This window comes from Onychostruthus taczanowskii, unplaced genomic scaffold (genome assembly GCF_017590055.1).
Source record: "Onychostruthus taczanowskii isolate IOZ18803 unplaced genomic scaffold, ASM1759005v1 scaffold58, whole genome shotgun sequence".
In the NCBI taxonomy this organism is placed as follows: domain Eukaryota; kingdom Metazoa; phylum Chordata; class Aves; order Passeriformes; family Passeridae; genus Onychostruthus; species Onychostruthus taczanowskii.
Window position 1 is genome coordinate 3,905,577 of NW_024503457.1, and position 19,105 is coordinate 3,924,681.

The 19,105-nt window shown below is 38.6% G+C and overlaps 2 protein-coding genes across 8 annotated transcripts in view; one reads left to right on the forward strand and one right to left on the reverse strand.

Moving 5' to 3' along the window:
- The window catches only part of TFDP1 (transcription factor Dp-1), a 38,153-nt gene extending 35,065 nt beyond the window's left edge, over positions 1-3,088 (forward strand). For all 7 annotated transcript variants that reach the window (XM_041418162.1, XM_041418160.1, XM_041418163.1 and 4 more), the window contains exon 12: positions 1,751-3,088. In XM_041418162.1, the coding sequence (XP_041274096.1) occupies positions 1,751-1,898 (148 nt within the window). In that variant the 3' untranslated portion in view covers positions 1,899-3,088. The remainder of the gene's footprint in view (positions 1-1,750) is intronic.
- A 9,515-nt stretch (positions 3,089-12,603) lies between these two features.
- Positions 12,604-18,816, reverse strand: ATP4B (ATPase H+/K+ transporting subunit beta). Its single transcript, XM_041418193.1, has 7 exons — positions 18,705-18,816; positions 17,141-17,269; positions 15,865-15,978; positions 14,874-15,073; positions 13,516-13,572; positions 12,919-13,011; positions 12,604-12,762 (listed from the first exon to the last, which is right to left on the reverse strand). Exons 1-7 carry the CDS (start codon positions 18,814-18,816, stop codon positions 12,604-12,606), a joined length of 864 nt encoding a protein of 287 aa, XP_041274127.1.
- Between the last annotated feature and the right edge of the window lie 289 nt (positions 18,817-19,105).

A 19,105-nucleotide genomic window follows, 5' to 3' on the forward strand; every position in this document is an offset into this window, starting at 1 on the left:
ACTGTATTAATCAAAAATATGTCCTTCTATGAGCTCCACAAGGTTGTAAAATGTTCAGTGGTTGGATTCTGTGATCTCTGAGGTTTTTTCTAACCTAATTGATTCTATGATCATTGAAACGCTTGACATTCGTAACAAATGCTTGAATTAATTGTGCAAGGGAACTGAAGCTTGAGTGAGAATTCTGCCAAAATATCTTTAGAGGTGCTGAACAGTACCTAAAATCTCTGTTTTCAATAAGTTTCCTTCTGTGGTAATGAGCATGGGGTAGTGAAAAAAACCACCATGTGTTTTTAAGACTGAAATTTGAATAGATCACTGTTAGCCAGAGGCCAGTAGAGAACCAGAGGCTGACTGGGGTTCATTATCTCGGTGAGAGTACAAGAACTTCAACCATTACCATTTCTTAGGAGTTTGGAAAAAGACTGCGACAACTTATATTTAATTATAGGATATATGAATATTCATGACAATAGCAACGAACATTCATGGCAATACAAGTTGTGCTGCCAAGGCAAATGAAGGCTGTACATTTATTTAACAAGGTTGCTAAAGAAAGTTTGCAGAAGTCTGAAGGTGCTGCTACCAATACCTTCATTCCAGTTTCTTTGCCTTACTTGCTAGGATACTTGGGTTATGAAATCCAGTTGTTTTTATCAAAAAGAGAGGGGAACAGATTTTGGGTTTGTACTTTCAAAGTTTACAAAAGCAGAAGAATAATCTCTGTTTTGTTTTGTTTTCTTTGCTTTTGAAACTGCCTTTGCAGATAATTATGGCAGACCTGTTGTAGGTCATCTGACTACAGCTAGACAGATATCTTAGTATCTTGCTGCTGAGTAAGTTTGCAGAGCAGCAGAAATACTTGAAAGTGTCTCACTGGATATGTTTTTCCTGTGAGCTTATAGGGTGTACCCTGGCAGTTTGATTCTGTGTGATAATAGACCATTGAATTGGCTCCATACAGCAACAAGCGCATATGATTGTGTGTGTGCATTAGCTGGATCAGCATCTTAAAAATTACTAGCAAACATATTTTTGAAAGCAATTTTTAAATGATGAATGTCTTTCAAGGGGAGATACTTTTCTACCTTTGATACATACAAGGAAGATATTTTTGTGAATTTAAAAAAAAACCATTTTGTCGTAAATTTGTGGCTAAGTTTAATAGTTTACTAAACTATTTATGAAGTCAAAAATTAAATAGATTGGCAAAGTAACAATTAATAATGGAGGCGGGAATTTTCTGGCTCTGTTAAAACAAAATAGTGCACAGTGAGAAGAAAAAGTTTCAAATTAAAAATACAGTAGATGACAGTTTGCTATGTAGTGTCAAGGAGTTAAGGAAAAGCTATTAATTCCTCAGTTTTCCAGGTCTTTGAATCAAGATTAGTGACTCTGAAAGATATGATTCACTTGCAAGTGTTCAGTACTGCACAAAAGTACTAAAGAGCTTAGCTTTGTAGCCTTAACACTAAATGTACTTTAGAAGAAACTTGAAAGACATATTTATAAAGTGCCTGTGAGAAAGTTTAATCTTTATATTAAAAACTAAAGGAAGAAACCTAATAAGAACCACTTCAAAATTACTTGAGACTGTTTCATCTTTTTGGAGACAGCTTGGACATACACTAAAGACAGTTTATAAAGTGGCTGTGGCAGATTCATTAAAGGAATGGACTAGGTATGGGAGAAATCATGAAGCAATGCCAACTGGCTTTTTTTTGTTTTGTTTTTTTTTTTTTTTTTGCAGTGACTTTTCCAATGGTGGAGATGGGATGTTGGCTACAAGTTCCAATGGATCTCAGTATAGTGGCTCCAGAGTTGAAACACCAGTTTCTTATGTTGGGGATGACGATGATGATGACGATGATTTTAATGAAAATGATGATGACGACTGATGCCCTTTGCTTGTAGACTATTTTTTTGTTAAAATTCAGCAGGCTTCAGGAATAAATTGTTCTAGGGAGAAGTGTCTCAAATTACTTTGCCCCATCCCCCAAGGAGAATATTGGTAAGCAGTTCTGAGTTTAGAAATTGCACCTCTGATAAGCAAACAAGGATTGTTTTATGTAGGATATTTTTAAATGTGGTGTGGATGTGTGTTTTTGATACCAGTGTGTTAATGCAGAGCCTTTATTTACTCTTGTTTTAGGGGTTTTTGGTTTGTTGGTTGTTTTTTGTTTGGGATTTCTTTTTTACTTGAAGGAAAAAGAATTTTGCCCCAAATGTTCTTTCAAAGTTTGCTAAAGAAAATGTAGACACATCATTGAGAAATAAAATACTATCCTTCTGTGGAAAATGAATACACTGAATGGCAATTTATTTGGAGTGTATTTTGATTATGCCACTTTTTGAGGGATAGTGAGCTAATGTAGTAGTGTTTTTTGTTAATCATGCAGTGTCCAAAGAACCAAACAAGAAAGATACGTCCTACTTTTTTACATGTTAAATTCCAGGAATGTTGTTGTGAATTTATTTTCCCTTAAATTATATCTAACATTATGATTCCATCAAGTTTATATACTTTTCACTGTATGTTGGGACATACGAATTACAAAGTTTTTGGCAAATGTTTACTGCCAGTTGGTGCAGCTATATAAAATGTCTTGAAGGTTTGGAATGATTTATTGCTTATGGTAAAATTTGCCTGATTTCTTACAGGCAGTCTTTGGAAACTTTTTATTATATAGTTGTTTACATACTTATAAGTCTATCATATAAAGACATGTACTGAAACAAATGTTTGTATTTGTTTCATAAGCATCTTCCTGTAATCTATTATAAAGTTGAAATTAAATATAGAGAATGTTTTAAGTTTTTTAACTCAAAATTTGTCAATCATTTTTAATAGTTCATTTTTATAAAAGGAATTTCAGGGCAGGTGGTAGTCTTTTTAAATTTATTCACAAACAATTAACTGCACAAATACTGTCAGCTGCCTATTCTAAGACAGTAGTCTTTTTATTGAAACACAAATAAACTTTTCTGTAATATTTTATGAAATATAAAGAGACTATAATTGTTTGACTTGTTTAACCTTGGCACTGTTAGTTTTTATTAATAAAACGCGCATGGGCATTTTTAACAAGCTCTGTGGTTTTTCTAATTCTAGGATTATTTTAGAACATTCCACTTCTCGCCACAAGACCTAGAATTAGCTGTCTTGGGATGCTGCATCTGTGCTACAGAGGGCCCAGAGTTTTTGCTTTGATTTAGTACTTTGCCCTTAGAGCTCTTGATAACTTATGGTGCAAAAGGCAATAACTTACTCGGTATATTCTCTTCTTTCACACCTCCTTGTTTCATCCATGTTGCTCCTCAGCATGACAGGTCCATCTTAGTACTCCCATCTAGCTTCTGTCTAAAATCCCATGCCTAATGTCCTAACTTCTCATTCCATATTCCTCAGTCCTAACTTTGTCATCTAGTCCTATGTCCTCAAAAAAGGTTTTAATCTGCTTTTCATATACTTCCTTTTTAAACCATTTTGTCAGATCACATCCTCTGCTGTCACCTTCAAGAGTGTGCTGAGCTGGCTCAGTCACTGTAGGCTACTCTCACAGTCAGGATTTGATACTTCCACAAAGTCCAGGGAGTCCCTGCAAAGTATTAATAACTGTGCTCACTGTGGTAGGGGCTCCTGGATGCACTGGGAGCCTGGGGTAAATGTGAAGTGTGTTACATTGGTTTTTTTCTTGAAGGGATTATGCATAGACAGATCTGTGTGGGGATATGTGTTATTAACGTAGAACAGCTGATATACACTGAAGGATTTCAAATTGTATCAGACTTTGTAACGTGAGTGAACCAAGCAAATTACTTTGTGGGACTGGGGAAAAATCTGGGGGAGAGGAGGCTAATTGAAGTTTTGCTTCTTAGTGAAGAGGCCATTCTCTGCAGTGCTAATGCTAAACACAAAGTTCTTCTTGTGGGTGACACAGTTGATTCAAATTGTCTTTGATGTTGAATGACCATTCAGTTTGCAGAGGAACTTCGATTATTCCACTTTTCCCTGGCATTCTCTAGTGTATGATCCAAGATTTACCTGCAAAGAGTGAGTAGAGGGATGTTAGGGAAAGAATCTGACAGTTTTCTTTTGGTTCTTATTGGTAGAATAGTCCTCAGATAAGAAAAGGTCACGATGGGAGTGAAAATGTGACAAAACATACATTTTTAAGATGTCACTTTTTTTCTTTCTTTTGCTGTGTGATGAATCTGAAATTAAATTTGATAGTTAAAACATTGGAGTGCTTTTGGGGAAATATTTTTTATTATATTTCTGTTTGAACTCGATGATCTTAAATATTTTCTTCTAAACATTTCTGTGATTCTGTATAACCTTTGTTTTGAGAGAGATTTCTAGTAAAGGCAGCAATCAATGAGAGAAAGTCTATAAACTCTTTATATAGCTGCTTGATTTCGAGCAGTCACTTGGTTACAGTGTTCAGGTGAAAGAGGAGAAAAAAAGAAAGGCAAAAGAGACCAGTGGTGAGGGGCCAGGTTGAGATGAGGAAAGGAAATGTGAAGAAGTAGGTGGAGGGAAGCAGTAAAGAAAGAACAGATAGTAGCAGGGTTATTGCAGAGGAACATAGTAAGAGAAAAAGGTGTAAGTTGGAAAGAATGAGAAAACAAGAGAAGACTAGTCAAAGACTACAAAAAAGAGTAGTAGTAGAAACTTATTTTAGACAAAGAAAGGTAGAGAGTATAAGTATTTAATAATGTCAGGTGTAGCATGAAAAGAACTGGAAAGTGGAAGATAACTTTAAACTGTATGGCTCTAATCTCTGAAAAAAGGGCTTGCACATGTACAGATGGAAAATGAAGATTAAGAGCAGGAACAGAACATAACAGGAAATTGTGACAGGAAGTTGTTGAGGAAATATGTGGGAGAAAACACTATAAGGAGATAAAAACTGAAATTCAGTTTAAGAAAGATTAAATGATGGTAAAGGGAATGAGAATTGTTATAAGGGCTCTGGGATAAAATATGGCAGGAAAGGAAGGTACTTTTAATTCCTTTACTTAGCCAGCACTTTCTTGTGATGTGAAGAAGAGAAAAAGAAGAAGAGTTGCAAAGTGTGTATTTATGCCTCTGAAATGGTCCTGCAGTTAAGTCCTGGGAGCAGTGTGTATCTTTTGCGCTTTCTGAAGTGTTCCTGAGCTGTGAAAGACTGTCTATTTTGGTATGTGTAACAAGTTAAGGATTTTTTTAACTGTTTCACAAATAATCTGCTTTGCTTTTCCCATAAGAATTTGTCTTAACCATAGAGAAGCAGTTACGACTTCAGAAACTGATGGGTTTTGGTTTTTCACTTGAACCTTCCTTCAATGAAAGGTGGCAACTGTTGCAGGGAAAAACATAAATGTAGCAGATGGGGTAGACAGATGCCCATTTATTTATTTGAATTAAAGGATGAATATTTAATGAAAGGATGTACTGTCACAAATCTCCTCATTCCTTAATCAGTGAATACATAGGTTGTAAAATCTTCATATGAATGAGAAATCTGAAAATTGAATGCTGCTTTAATATAGAAAGGGCAAAAGTTAAAAACCTGAAAAACCAAAACCAACCAACATGGTGTAACACCACTGGAATGATCACCAGTACAAAGGACAGTATACTCAGTTTTTCCCAGACAGGTAATTGTTTACTGTAGGGATTTTCTTTCTCTTGTCTGCTTGTGAGAAGTGTGTTGGCCATTTGTCTTTACAACTACATTGAGTTAACAACTTCACCACTTCTCAGCCCTGTCTGCTTCCAGAAACATGAGTCTACTATCACACACACTTTATTGTTGAAGCCTTAATTGTCATCCATTTACCAGGAAAAGCAAAGATGAGCCAGCACATTGAGAGCAGCCTTTTCCTGTAGTTATTTTCTAAATCTAGGATTTAAGGTTATTCCAGGGTTTTTCCTGACCTTTGCTTTTTCCTTGAGCTCCCATGGATTCTGGTGGGTTACTGAAATGTTCAGTGGGCTGGGCCAGCTGCTGTATGAGGAGAGACTGATGGGAGGAGAGCAGCTTGTTCAGCCTGGAGAAGAGGCAGCCTCGGGAGACCTAATGGCAGCCTTGCAGTGCTGCAGGAAAGTTTTTGCAAAGCTGGAGCCAGTGCACAGGGGTGTGTGAGGACAGGATGGACAGACAACACACACGAGCAGAAATGGGAGAGTTTCCAGCTGAATATGAGGAGCAACTTGGGATGGCCAAGCTGTGGAACAGGCTGCCCAGAGAGGTTGTGCTGACTCAATCCTTAGGGTTTTCAAGACCAGGCAGGAGAGAAGCCCTAAGCAATGTAGAGTCTGACCTCATGGCTGAGCATGCTTTGAGCAGAGATTGGACAGGAGACAACCTGAGATGCCTTCCAGCTTGAATTACCTTATGGATCCCATAACAGAGAGGGAAAGAAAAGAAGATGCATGTTAGAAAATATCAGTGTTTGGAACAGACTAGCAAGTGGGTCATCTGGCTTGCCAGACTGGTCAGAAAATGACAGGAAGCTCAGCTCATCTTCAGAAGCTGTCAAAAGGTACCAAACTGATGAAAAAGGTGGTCAAATGTGCAGGTAGAAGTGAAGACTGTCTTCAAGATGAAGCTTCTAAGACTGATGCTGAGAGCAGAATGAGGAAGGGCAACAAGCAGCAATGCATGGGTGTTTGACTTCAAGCATTTGGTTACACTGGAAATTCCTGTCTGGTGTGGTGATGGTTCTCACCTGGCACCATCTGCCTCTCACTCACTTGGGACCTGCTGTCCTCACATTCAGTGAATGTCAGCACTTTGTGAAACAACAGTTGGAGAAAATTGTGATGATTATTGACGCACAGCTTAGCTGTGGTAAAGAATGTTCTGATGTGGAAGAAAATAAAGAAGAGAGGCTGGTGTTAATTGAAAGTCACCCCTGTAATACCATTACAAGTGCTTTTCTTTGTTCTGCCATGACCTTTGGTTAAATTGTTGGATGTTTTCAACATGTTGAAATTCAAACTTAGGCTGAAAATCTTGATTTCCTTTTATCAGGTTGCTGTGTGCACATGGCCCATTGCTATAAATAGTGCAGTTTCATCAGCCCTACCTGGTCAGAGCATCTGCATTGTAGCATGTTAAAAAGACAGCAAGCTTGCGGACTTCAGGCAGATTCCTGTTCTTTATTCATGTAAACTTGAGAGAATTTATTAAAAATAAAGCAGAACATTAAGCACATACTCTTAAAACAGGCAGCTCCAGTAATTCAAGTTGGGCAACTTCTGATGCTGATTTTTAATGAACCTTAGAATAGTTCTTAAAGACTAAAATTGTGCTAGAGTGCCTGTTTTTGAAGTGTGAAAAAGTAGAAAGTGTTAAAGATGTGAGGAAGTCCTGTCCAAATGTGTGTGGTCTAGACAGCTTGAGATCATCCCTGATCATGTATTAGAAAAACTGTTGAAGGAAGCAGCTAGAAGAAAATAAGAAGCATGGAAGATTAATTGTTAATGACAAAGTACAGAATAGGTCATATCAAATGAATATGGGAGGAGATTGCAAATGTTTAGCTGATTAAGGAAATAATGGCTATTCTTCAGCATATTTAAGCCTTTTTAATTTCATTGCATTCTGATTTTAAATATATTTTGCAATATCTCCAGATTGTATGTTAAGGGGTTATTTATTGCAGTATCATTTTTTGTGGCATTATCACTGACTGAACATCTGCAGCAAGTAAGATTGTACTCCTGTTTAACAATTTCTTCAATAACCTGGAAGAAAATGTAAAAATACTCTAAAGTAGTAGTGGTTAGAAAATAAGTAAACAGTGAAGAGGAGAGATTAATGTGAATTGTTTGGCAAGGAGGTTATGTCCAAAAATGTTGTGGTTAAACTCCACATCTCGTGAAGAAAGAATTCAAGTTACACTTACAAGTGTAACTCAAGTTACACAGGAGGAAAGACTATGCTGGAAATGTATGATCCTAAAAATGATCTAGGGCATCAAGGTAGATTATAACTCCACATGTGTCCTACACTGTTTTGTTAGGAACTAGCTAATCTGAATTTGGATGTGTAGGTAAAACTAATAATGGATTGGAAAATGGTGTTAAATCCAGATGCATTCAGTGAGACCAGCAGTGAGCAGCAGCATATTTGTTAGCATCATCATTTCAAAAGGATGTTGGAAAATCAGGAGATACTCAGGAAAAAAGCCCTTCCCTCAATTATATGATTCATAAGGTCAAGATCTATTACTATGAGATTTAAGGAAGTGTTATTTTGTCTTGTTTAATAAAAAGGGGGGAAATGCAGAAATTAGTGGATTTGTGTCAGGTCACACAAAAGATACCATTTCAACAGCCTCATGGCTGAAACAGGTGAAAAAGTGACAAAAGATTTAAGAATTGGAACTTGAAATCAGAGTAATTAAAATGAGTTACCTAGTTGATGATAGTAATAAACTGCTGGAACATATTTTTATTGGAATGATCACATTCCCACACTGCTAGTAGTAGGATTACGTGCAAATATACACAATAATGAATAGTGTTATACCAGCTGTTTCTCCAGAATCCAGTTCTTTCTCAGAGGTGTAGCAGGATCCCAAAAAGGGAATTTTCAGCCCAATTTCTGCTCTTAAAATAATGAGAAGTTCGGTGCATCCATTGTTATCACTCTGGTAAAAAACATTGGAAGAAAAGTGATAAGTCTTCATCGCCATTGAGAAGAGTCTTTCCAATCAAATTGAAGAAAAGGGCACCTTTTCTTTCATGCACATATTTATTTTACTTTAAACAAAATAATCTTGTTGGAGCTTGAGCTTTTGTGCCTGAAAGAAATGAAGCTTGTGAAGGGAGTTCAGGTGCACAGCAGAAAATACTTTCTGCAAGCATTATTGATGTAGCTGTTACTTTACATCCAATTACTGAAAGTAGCACATGGTTAGACAGCTTTATTTGTTGCAGAATCAATTTCTGCTTGACTTTTATTACAGGTAAGAGATTAAAAACAGCTCTGTGAAATGGTGGGAGGAATTCCCAAGTGCAATAGCAATGACATCATATGAGACCATTAAGCAAAGACTCAATTATTAATATCTAGTTCTGAAAGGTAGAGAAGGCTTTGAACTTGCTGTAGTCTCACAGCCGTAGCACAAAGTCCTTTAAGCATCACGGTGCTTGTATTCAGTGTTTTTCTCCACTAATTATTTTAATAACAGACACTAGGATTTTACACTTCAATAATTTACTACTGCCATGAATATTGATAAGAAGGAGGTGTGGAAAGTGCATCTCCAAGCAACTGCTGTGTTTCTGTTCACACTGATCTTTGAGAGTTTTATTTAACACCTTTAGCAGATAGGTCTGGAAACTAAAATTTATTTGATATAAAAATTCATAGTGCTAATGTATTAGTTTCATGGCCTATTTTGCCTTCTCCATGTCTTTTCGCCTGGCTAACCTTGCTGTTCCAGAGGTGGTAGGAAAAAAAATTACTCTGGAAGCCACTGTGTGGTTTCTGTACTGCCTTCCTGGCCCCTGCACTGCTCCAGAGGCATGGACTAAGCACCCATCCCCATCCTAGTTGATCTGCATCTAACTAAACTCAGGAATTTGCATTTGCTTGCAATTCATTCTTAAATCTGCTGCTTCAGTTTCCCATGTAGCCTGATGATGTTTTTTACCCTGTTTATATTGTTTGGTCTAATAAAATACTGCTACTATTGCAGCTGAATTTATGTATAACCTGTGTATATGATTGTATCTACATATACCTAGATACACATATGTATATATTTATATATGTTTTTGAATGCACGTGTATCTCAGGGAATTGGACTCTTGCAGTGAAAGTGCTCAAAAGACTGATAAATGTGTCTGGTTTCAAATTTGAAAACAAAGCTTTTAAATTAATTCCTTAACACACTTTGTGCTAATGTTAGGTCCTGCACAGCAATAATTATTGCTGTGAGTATACAGCTGTTAGTCTGTAACACTTCTCAGTCTCTAACACTAAATTCACTGTGACTGCACAGTAACTGGCAGCTGCTGCTGTACAGCTGGCACTGGTGGCTGAGGTCCTCAGCCTCTGGGTGAAGGTGATGAGGCTGGAGGGCTCTTAGAGAGAGGAAATGTCTCTCTTAATTTCTTCCCTCTCATTGCTGGTGTTTCCTGCTTTTTGGCCTCCTTCTCCTGGATTCAGCTGCTTTTTAGCTTGTTTGGCTTTTGCCAGTCATGCTTGTGCCTTGGGCAGGATGCCCTGCCTATTTTCCTTCCCATGTGCTTATTTTGGTCTGTATCTTGTAACTTCTGTCATTTGTATGCCTCCAAAGTGCAGCTGTGCTCACTAGATGACGTGCTTGTACGTAGTGCTGGGCTGTGCCTGCAGTCATTAGTATTACAAAGTATTTGCATGATGGGCATTCTGCTACTATAGTGTGCTTGCATTTGGGGTTTGGGCAGGCTAATTCTAACTACACTTTTCTACTTCAGCTGCACTAGCCACAAGCCTTGCTCTTTGTTATTATTTCCAGTTTCAGTAGAGAAAGGGAATAATCTCAGATTGCTAGAAGTTCAAGAAACATTTAACTTCAGGATGGCAGTCTTTGTACTTAGAGAACCAGATTTGGTGGATCTTTTTTTGATTTCAGAACAAATCATCGTTTGGTCAACACAGGGACACTTCCCTTTCTCCATTTATCCCGTCACAGGACTTTGTGTGAAGCTGGCCTAGGCTGTTGTTCTGAAGCTGTAGCTTTGCAGGCACACAATCCATAGGGAATTTGTTCAGCATATTCCTGTGCTGTGGCTGTAGGGCTGACTGGAGTGTGACCTTGTGCCACTGCATTGCCCAGCTGAGTGCAGGCTGTAGATGCTAAAAACAGTCAAGCAGAGTCTGCCCTTGTTAGAGCATCAAGGGAAGGGTTCTTGGTTTTCTTGGAAATACTTAAATGTTCTGTTTGTAGACAACATTTAACCCATCTTGAACATGAGTTACTATTGTGTTGTCAAAAGTATTTTATTGTTTTCCATGTCATTTTGGAAAGATGCTCAGGGGGAGACCTGTGTTCCAAAAAGGGCATAAAATTGATTTCCATTGTCTCTCAGAAGAAAGGCAAAGCCACACTGTAAAAATTGAAACAGAAAAGGCCAGGGGGAAAAAAAGTTTTTGCATGAGGAAGCATTATCTTACTGTTTTTGAAATGCAGAATTTTTCTAAGAAAGGCTCAAATACCATTTGTGGCTTTGAAGATGAAATATTCCCCTCCAACTGGATTCTGTCTACAAGCTGGCTGGCTGAATGTTCCTGTGGTACAGGAGGTGATCTGTTACATCTTCCTACTTTCTGAAATGTCCAGGCAGTGAAGGTGTAAAATGATTTCTGCTCTTGAAGGTTTTGGTGGGGTTTTTTTGGGGTGGTTTTTTTTTTTGGTTTGGTTTGGTTTTTTTTGTTTTTGGTTTTTTTTTTTTGTTTTGGGTTTTTTTTTTTTGTTTTGGGTTTTTTTTTTTTGTTTTGGGTTTTTTTTTTTTGTTTTGGGTTTTTTTTTTTTGTTTTGGGTTTTTTTTTTTTGTTTTGGGTTTTTTTTTTTTGTTTTGGGTTTTTTTTTTTTGTTTTGGGTTTTTTTTTTTTTTTGTGTGCAGTGTTTATTTTCTGGCTGGGGCATCCTGGGCTTCAGGTAACATAAACCTACTGTACAGACACAGTAATCCTGTCTCTTTGTATTATATGAGATAAAGTTGGGCTTCTCAAAGTTTAGATTCACTTAAAGATTTAGTGTTATTTCAGCATCTTCCTGATTACTTCAAGTAACCCAAAGTTGATAATTACAATAAGGGGCTATTCTACTGGATAAAACAAATAAAACCATCACAAAACCAACAAACACTAAACAACAACAAAACACCAACCAAACAAAAACCCCACAAATGACAGCCTCTAGTTAAATGAACAGTTTCCTGGATGTAACTGGATATAACAGTCTTACCAGTAATTTTTATTAGGTTATATACATAGAGGTAAGTGATACAGTGAAATCTGTGAGCTAAAGGACAGATTTCAAGTTCACTTCTTTTGCAGTCATTGATTTGTCAGCTAAAAAAATCTGGCTCAGCTGACTATTGAAACAAGCCAATGCATTGGGATACAGATAATTTTAATACATTTTTATGTATCCTATACAAGAGAGATTGAAAATTTAATTACTTGCTAGTATTTTCGAGTATTGATTTCCTTTCAAGCTATCTAATTTCTCAATAACCAAGATTTACTATCTTACATCAATTACTTATTATGGTTTGAAAAGTGACCGAAAATGATTGTTTGAGTCTGTACTTATGTTCTTTGAAGGCACAGCTGAACCCTATGGGGGAAACTTATTTTGTACAATTATTTGCATGAAGGCAGCAGCATCCTGTAGCCTTGAAATATTAAGCTATGTACATTGAGATAATCTTCATCTTTACACACTGAGAGCAGGATCTTGATTTTTAGCTCTATAGGCCATCTTGCAGTATAAAATGTCTCTTTGCACTGTAATTTATACGGGAACCATAGTGAGAAAATAAATATCGATGAGTGTGATAATAGTTAAGTTTACTGTTCATACATTTTCCAGAAGTGTCTCTGTTGCTGCTCAGTCTTCTATTTTCAGTTTAAATTCCACTTTGCCTTCATACGGATCATGAACATTGAAGGTAATTCCAGCTCCAATGATTTTGCAGACTATTCTGAGCTCTACATTCCTTGTAATGTTGAGAAATTTCACAGCTACCAAGGGATTGCTGTAGCTGGGCTAGGATGAGAAATTTAAAAAAATTTAAAAAAAATTAAAATGAAAATACTTAAATTTTACTCTACCAGTTTGAAAATAGCCTCTCCGGTTCTCATAGGATTGCAAAGGCGCTCCATGTGTTTCACCTGACAGAAAGAGAAGTACAGAAGCACCCACCTGGGCCTTTTTCCCGTAGTAGGGGAAGTAGTGCAGGTTGAAGGTGCCATTCACAGGGTAGTAGTCCACGTCCAGCAGGCGAGACTCCTCACCCTGTGTGTACAACCAGAGGAAGAAGCTCTGTGCTGAGGAAATCACTGGCCAGCCCCAGGCAAGAGTTTCGGGGCTGCTAAGTGTGTGTTAAAGCTCAAATTCAGCAGGCTGTTTAGCACCAGTCTTAGTCTTCATATAAAAGTGGGAATCTCCCGCTGTTACTATTGCCAAGAACAGCAGGCAAGTGTCCTCGATAGCAGCTGGGAATTCAGTGAGTTGGAGCTGCTGAGGTGTGACCGGCACTACAGGGAGCTGAAAGCAAACGGCAAATGTTCTCTGCAGCCCGAAAATGCGAATTTTCAGGTGATTTAAAATAAAGCAGACTTGGAGGTTTTTTCCTTAGCATGTCAGCTGTGCAAGAACTGGCACAGAACTGAGAATATTCCAAGTATTTGGGATCTGATTTATAGAGCTGCAAGGGTTTTTTTCTGCTCACTAGTGCACTTGCTTGCTCTCAAAGCTGCAGTGCTTGCCATGTGTGAGACCCAGCCCTCATACCCTTACCACATATGTGCAGTTCACCCTTGGTGCGGTGCCATTGCCAGGGTAAAACTTGATGATCTGAAAAAGAAAACACCTTTGGTCATCTTGGAAATTGTTTTGAGATAAAACTGGGCAATCAATTATTTGAGAGCTGGGCTTCAAAGGATGTTTAATATGTCCCTGTGTAAGACTAGCTCCAACAAATAATCTAATATATGTAGGTGAGAAGCTGTTGTGGCTGGATATTTAGGAAGAAGGACTCAGCTTTACCTGGAATGAGCACTTCTGACAGGCTCGGCCTGGCCAGAGCAAGTAGCACTGCACCTCCTCTGAGTCCAGCTCATTTACCCACCCTGTATACCACCTGCCCTTGCAGCCAGGGTCTCTTAAAGCAGTTAATTGTGTGTCAGCAAAGGAAAAGCTGAATATCCATGCTTTTGATCTTAACTTCTTAGAAAACCTTGGTTTTGGCAGAAATATCCTTGGGTTGGTTCGATGCTACAAAACTAGTGGGGTTGCATCCTGGAGAGTCAAAAGTAAAGGAGGTGAAGCCCCCTGGTCGCTATCCACGTCTTTTCCCTGCTGGGCATGGCACCCAGTCTTGCTAAAGAAGGCATTTCTGGAAAATGCTTGTTTCACCAGCCAGAGTCAGGGTGCAGCTCCCCTCTCGGTTAGGGCTTGCACAGATTTTTGGAAATGCCTAAGGTGCAAGCCATACAAAAAAATACAGTGGTTTTGTGTATCAGAAACTGGAAGGAAACTTGAGCTTTTAAGTTTTTACTGAAATGGAATCAGAAGGCTCAAAATTTCACCCAAAAAGAAATATAAAGTGCTTATGCCTTTGTCTATATCCTGAAAAAAATTAAAGCATTGAAAATTCCCTTTATTCCTCTCCAAAAAATGTGTTGGTAGTTTTCCCTGGGAAAAATATCCACCAGATTTGAATTTTGGTTTTATAGGTTCTTCTAAAGCTTTTCTTTGCCACCTGGAGAAATAAGATATTGTCTCTCTGAAACCACATCAGCTACTGTCACATCCTGGTGTCTCAGCTGAAGGCACAGGGCTGTGTGGTGCTGCAGGAGGAAACTTTTCTGTGCTAGTTTGTGGGATGAGAGCCCTACAGAGGCACAAACTGAACTAAACTAATCTAAGATGTAGAGAGTCAGTTCAGAGATCCCTGCCCTATGTTACTTTTGTAGGAATGGTGAAAAAGCCTGAGGATTTCCCTGGTAACTCGAGTGGTCTGTCAGGGAACAGCGTGGGATTTTTGGTTCCCAGTAGAAAGCAAAGTTTAGAACCCATGGTAGCAGAGACACAGCAGCTCCCCAGCTCAAACTACTCTTAAATTTTTCTGCTCAGCACCTTGAATTTGTACTTACCCTGTTCATTTTTATGATAAAACAGGGTTTTCCTTCTGGATACCCAAAAGTTGGATCTGTGATGCCGGAGCAGTTTTGAAGCATGTCTGAGGTGAATTTGCAGGAAAGTTTCGTTTTATTTGGGCCATCAAAGGTGTCCTGGATGAAGTAGGTATTATTGGTGCAGTTGATGTTCAGATGCTGAGCAGCTGGTGTATATGCTAGATGTGTGAAGGAAGAAAGAAAAAAAAATCCCCTCTGAAGCTTTTCATATGCAAATTGTACATCACAACATCAGGCTGGAGATTCTGTCATGGGAGACTGTACTTCAAGTGAAGTTGAGATTAGACGGAGCAAGGAAAGTTTAAACTGCTTAGGGATTTGGTTCAGTTTTGTTTGGTTTTTTTTTTAATATCCAAGCAAAGCAAAATAAAAGAGATCAAATTAAGAATGGCAGTTTGTCTTGACAGCATCATATGAAGTCAATCTCAAATATAATTTTTTTCTCAATATGTGTGTGAGAAACATGAAGAATTATTATATTAAGGCTCAATAGGAATATAAACATGCTAAGACATGAACAGGCCAATGGAGAACATAACCTACTTTGACTGTATTCTCTGAAGACACCATGCTTTATGGGATATATTATGGCACTTTGATGTTTGTAGCCATAGACAAATTAATTAGATTAATTTAGATGAGACTAATTTTGAAGACCTTTTGTCCTCCCTCTTCCTTCAGATTTTCTATTGGTCTATTTTATTAAGGCTGTTTAGGATTAAACAAAATAAAAGCCCTAAAGCAGAGCCTGGGTTTTAATAGATGTGTTTGATTTATAGATTCATGAGGTGATTTGCTCATTCCTTTCAGAAGATGCGCTTTGCACTCAAAATCTGTGATTTGAGAAGGACAAATGTAAAATGGAAGCACTGACTTAAGGTCCTCAGATGTAATATTGGAAATAAGGTAGCACCTTTGTTCAGTATTATGCAAGAAACTTCATTTTTACCTGTCAGAAAAGTGTGAAGAGTTGTCACTAAACCTTCCCAGGTTTTGTTGTCCGATACGTTGTAATAAATTTGTAGTCCTCTATCCCCATAAACATCCGGCCGTAAGGTTACACCTTCAGGAGGAAGAAAGGGGAAGACAGAGCAGAGGAGAGGTGCCAGGCACAATTTGTTTATTTAAATTGACAGTACCAATTATGCTGCATCAAGACTTATTCTAAGTGTGCAAGATCCTCCAGCCTTTTTGGGGAGGATTTAACCATGTTCAGAAACCACCTCAGCAGTGAGTTGTTCAACCAAAACCCTAAAGCCTGTGCTGCTGCTGAATTATTTTCTTTTCACGTGCTGTTACAAGAACAGCTTTTAAAATCATTCTAGCAATTGCACTGGATTTCCCCAGGACTTCTTAGCAATAGCAGTCACGTTGGGTTAAAGAAACAGATCATACAGCAGCATGAGAAGCAGCTTTTTAAAAATCCACACATAATATCTCACAGGAATTATTTTCCCAGCAAACACCAAACTTGCTAAATACTGGGAGTGGAAACTTCAAAATACAAAAGCATCTGACAGAATAATTTTTAGGGCAATTTTTTCCCCTCCCATTGTGGAAACAAGGCATTGGGGTGTGAAGTTTTAGCAGTATGCATTTATGGTCTCTGATCATCTCCCCTATCTCTTTTCATGTCCCACAAATCTGAATTCCTAATGCCACATCTTCATTTTATTTTTGCTTTCTTGACTACTGGCACAGCACATCCTGCTGGCAAGGTATTCCTTTTCTCCCAGGGACTTCCCATGGTGCTGGCAAGCATGGAAATACCCACCCCAGGCTGCTCACCCCATCGCCTCTACATATTGCTGGGCACTCCAAAGCCCTCTGTGGTGCCTGGGGGTTTGGAGTAGAACCAAAGACTTCCCCAGGGACTGACCCCTGCCCATGGGGAGAGAAGGTGACCTGCTACAGGCAGGCACTGATCATCCCAATAGCAAGATGAAATGAATGTGTATGTGTGTATATATATATTCATTTTTCATATTATATATTCATAAATATATGGATATATAAGTATATCCGTGTATCAATACGTAAATAAATGTGCCAGATTTTTTTTTTTAAGCCTGAAAGTGTTTTCAGGCAGAGGTTAAACTTTGCAAGGATCATCTGGGCAGAATTGAGCTGATGTATTCCACGTTGATCTCCCCTCAGCCCTGGGCTCTGCCAGTGCCTCTCAGCCCAGCCCAGCCCTGAGCAGCTGCCGAGGGACCTGGCAGTACCTGGGGATTTCAGCTGGTCTTGGTAATCCGGCTCGTAGGGATTAATGGTCCTCATTAAAGAATAAATGGAGAGGGCGAACAGCCCGGACATCACCACGTAGAAAGCCAGGTAGTAGAGGCTGATCCACACTGTGGAAAAGAATAAGGGCAGAATTTCAAATCTTGAGCAAGGCTGTGCAGTGCTCTCTGGGCAGCCAGGATGATCCTGGCAGCAGCTGCTGTCTCCTTTCCACCCTTGTCCCCAGGGAAGTTCTCCCTGTAAAGGGACAGGTGCTTTGGAGTATTTTCTCTACACTCAAAAAATATTAATCTAGAAAACAATTGTATAGCTCTACAAGGATTTTTGGAGGAGTTGGTGCTGAGCTCAGATTATTTAAAGCTTAAAGGTTATGTGGAGTCTTGAAGTGATTTCACATATTAAGACCATTTATCTACTTATTACACATGGACTAAGCAACAGAGATGATGAGGTGTTCCTTTGACAAACCCAAGTTGCTCCTTGTGTTACTTGGATGACAGATGACAATACTTCAGGCATGTTGGTTTTAGACCTGTATAATTTCACTGCCTTATACAGCTGAAATCACCAACAGCAAAAAGTGCCATCTTGCTACTTTGTTCTGCTGTGAGATAATACAAGATTAATGTTGTGTTTCTGTCTGTATGTGCATAAAGTGTCTTACGCATGGCTGGTGGTGTATCAGTGTTTGTTTCAGAGGGGTGCTATTAGAAACCTCTGCTTGTAATCATAGGTGCCTTGTAGCACCTTCTTCTCTACCAACTGGAAAGGCTCACATTCCAGCTGCATCATCTGTAAAATTCTGTTTTTAGGAGTAGCCAATAAATTACATGCACAGGCAGGAAAAAATCACCTGGAAACTTGCAGCTACTCCTACAGTCTGTGGGAAGAGTATGGATCTTCCTTACAATGGTCCTGGCTGCCCTTCCCAGAATGTAGATCATAATACAGATCATCATTGTAGACCCAAGTTTGGCTGTGGGAAGGGAGGCTCAGCTGAAACACTCGCTAGTATAAAAAACATGCTGGTATGAAATATCTGCTAGCATGAAATACATGTTGGCATGAAATACATGCTGGTATGAAATACATGCTAGCATGCAGTGTTAAGAAACAAGATCTACTGAGCAGACAATAATTCAGAAAGGAATTTCAGAAAAACAAAACTTGTTTCCAAAGAATTGGACAAACTCACAGATTAAGCAAATTTCTCCATGTACCTGAACCCCCTTTTCATTAACAGTGTCAAAAACACCCTGTAACCATCACCCCTAGCTACTAATAAGTTTCCTGTTAATGTGTTAATTTTTCTCCTTTTGAAATATTTGGTTCAAAACCACTTTGAAGTCATACTTTTGCAGGAACTACATGTTCTAACGCAGAATCAATGTTTCAGTCTACTTGATCCAGCTTATAGAGCTGCCCAAAAAGTGGCTTAGAAGCACATAGAGAACTGCTGGCTTCAACATATCTACATTGTGTCCCCCCACCACAGTTTTTAAGTACACCTGAAGGAGGAGAAGAATCTTGCACGTGAAAACCTACCCCAGTTAATTAAAGACCTTCCCATGAAGAGCTTTGTTTCTGGATTCCAGACAAAACGACGGAAATCTGCCATACGTTCACTGCAGGTCTTCTTCTCATTTAAAGTTGCCATTTTCTCAGAAAAGTTCCCAAAAATGTGTCTTCCCTGGAAACTAAGAAATTCAACCAGCGCCCAGACAGCCAACCAAGAAAAACACTTTGGGTTTTATACCTTCTTTTCCACTGAAGGTCACCGAGATTGCTTCCTGTGCCAATGAAAGCCCCTGCTCACCACTATCAACCTTTATAAAGGGTGTTGATAGCGCTGGCAAGGGAAAGTTTGTTCCTATCAAATGCCCTTCTCCTTTCTCTTGACTGCCTTAGCAGGTCAGCAGAATTACGCATTTTGCCAGGTGCCCGTG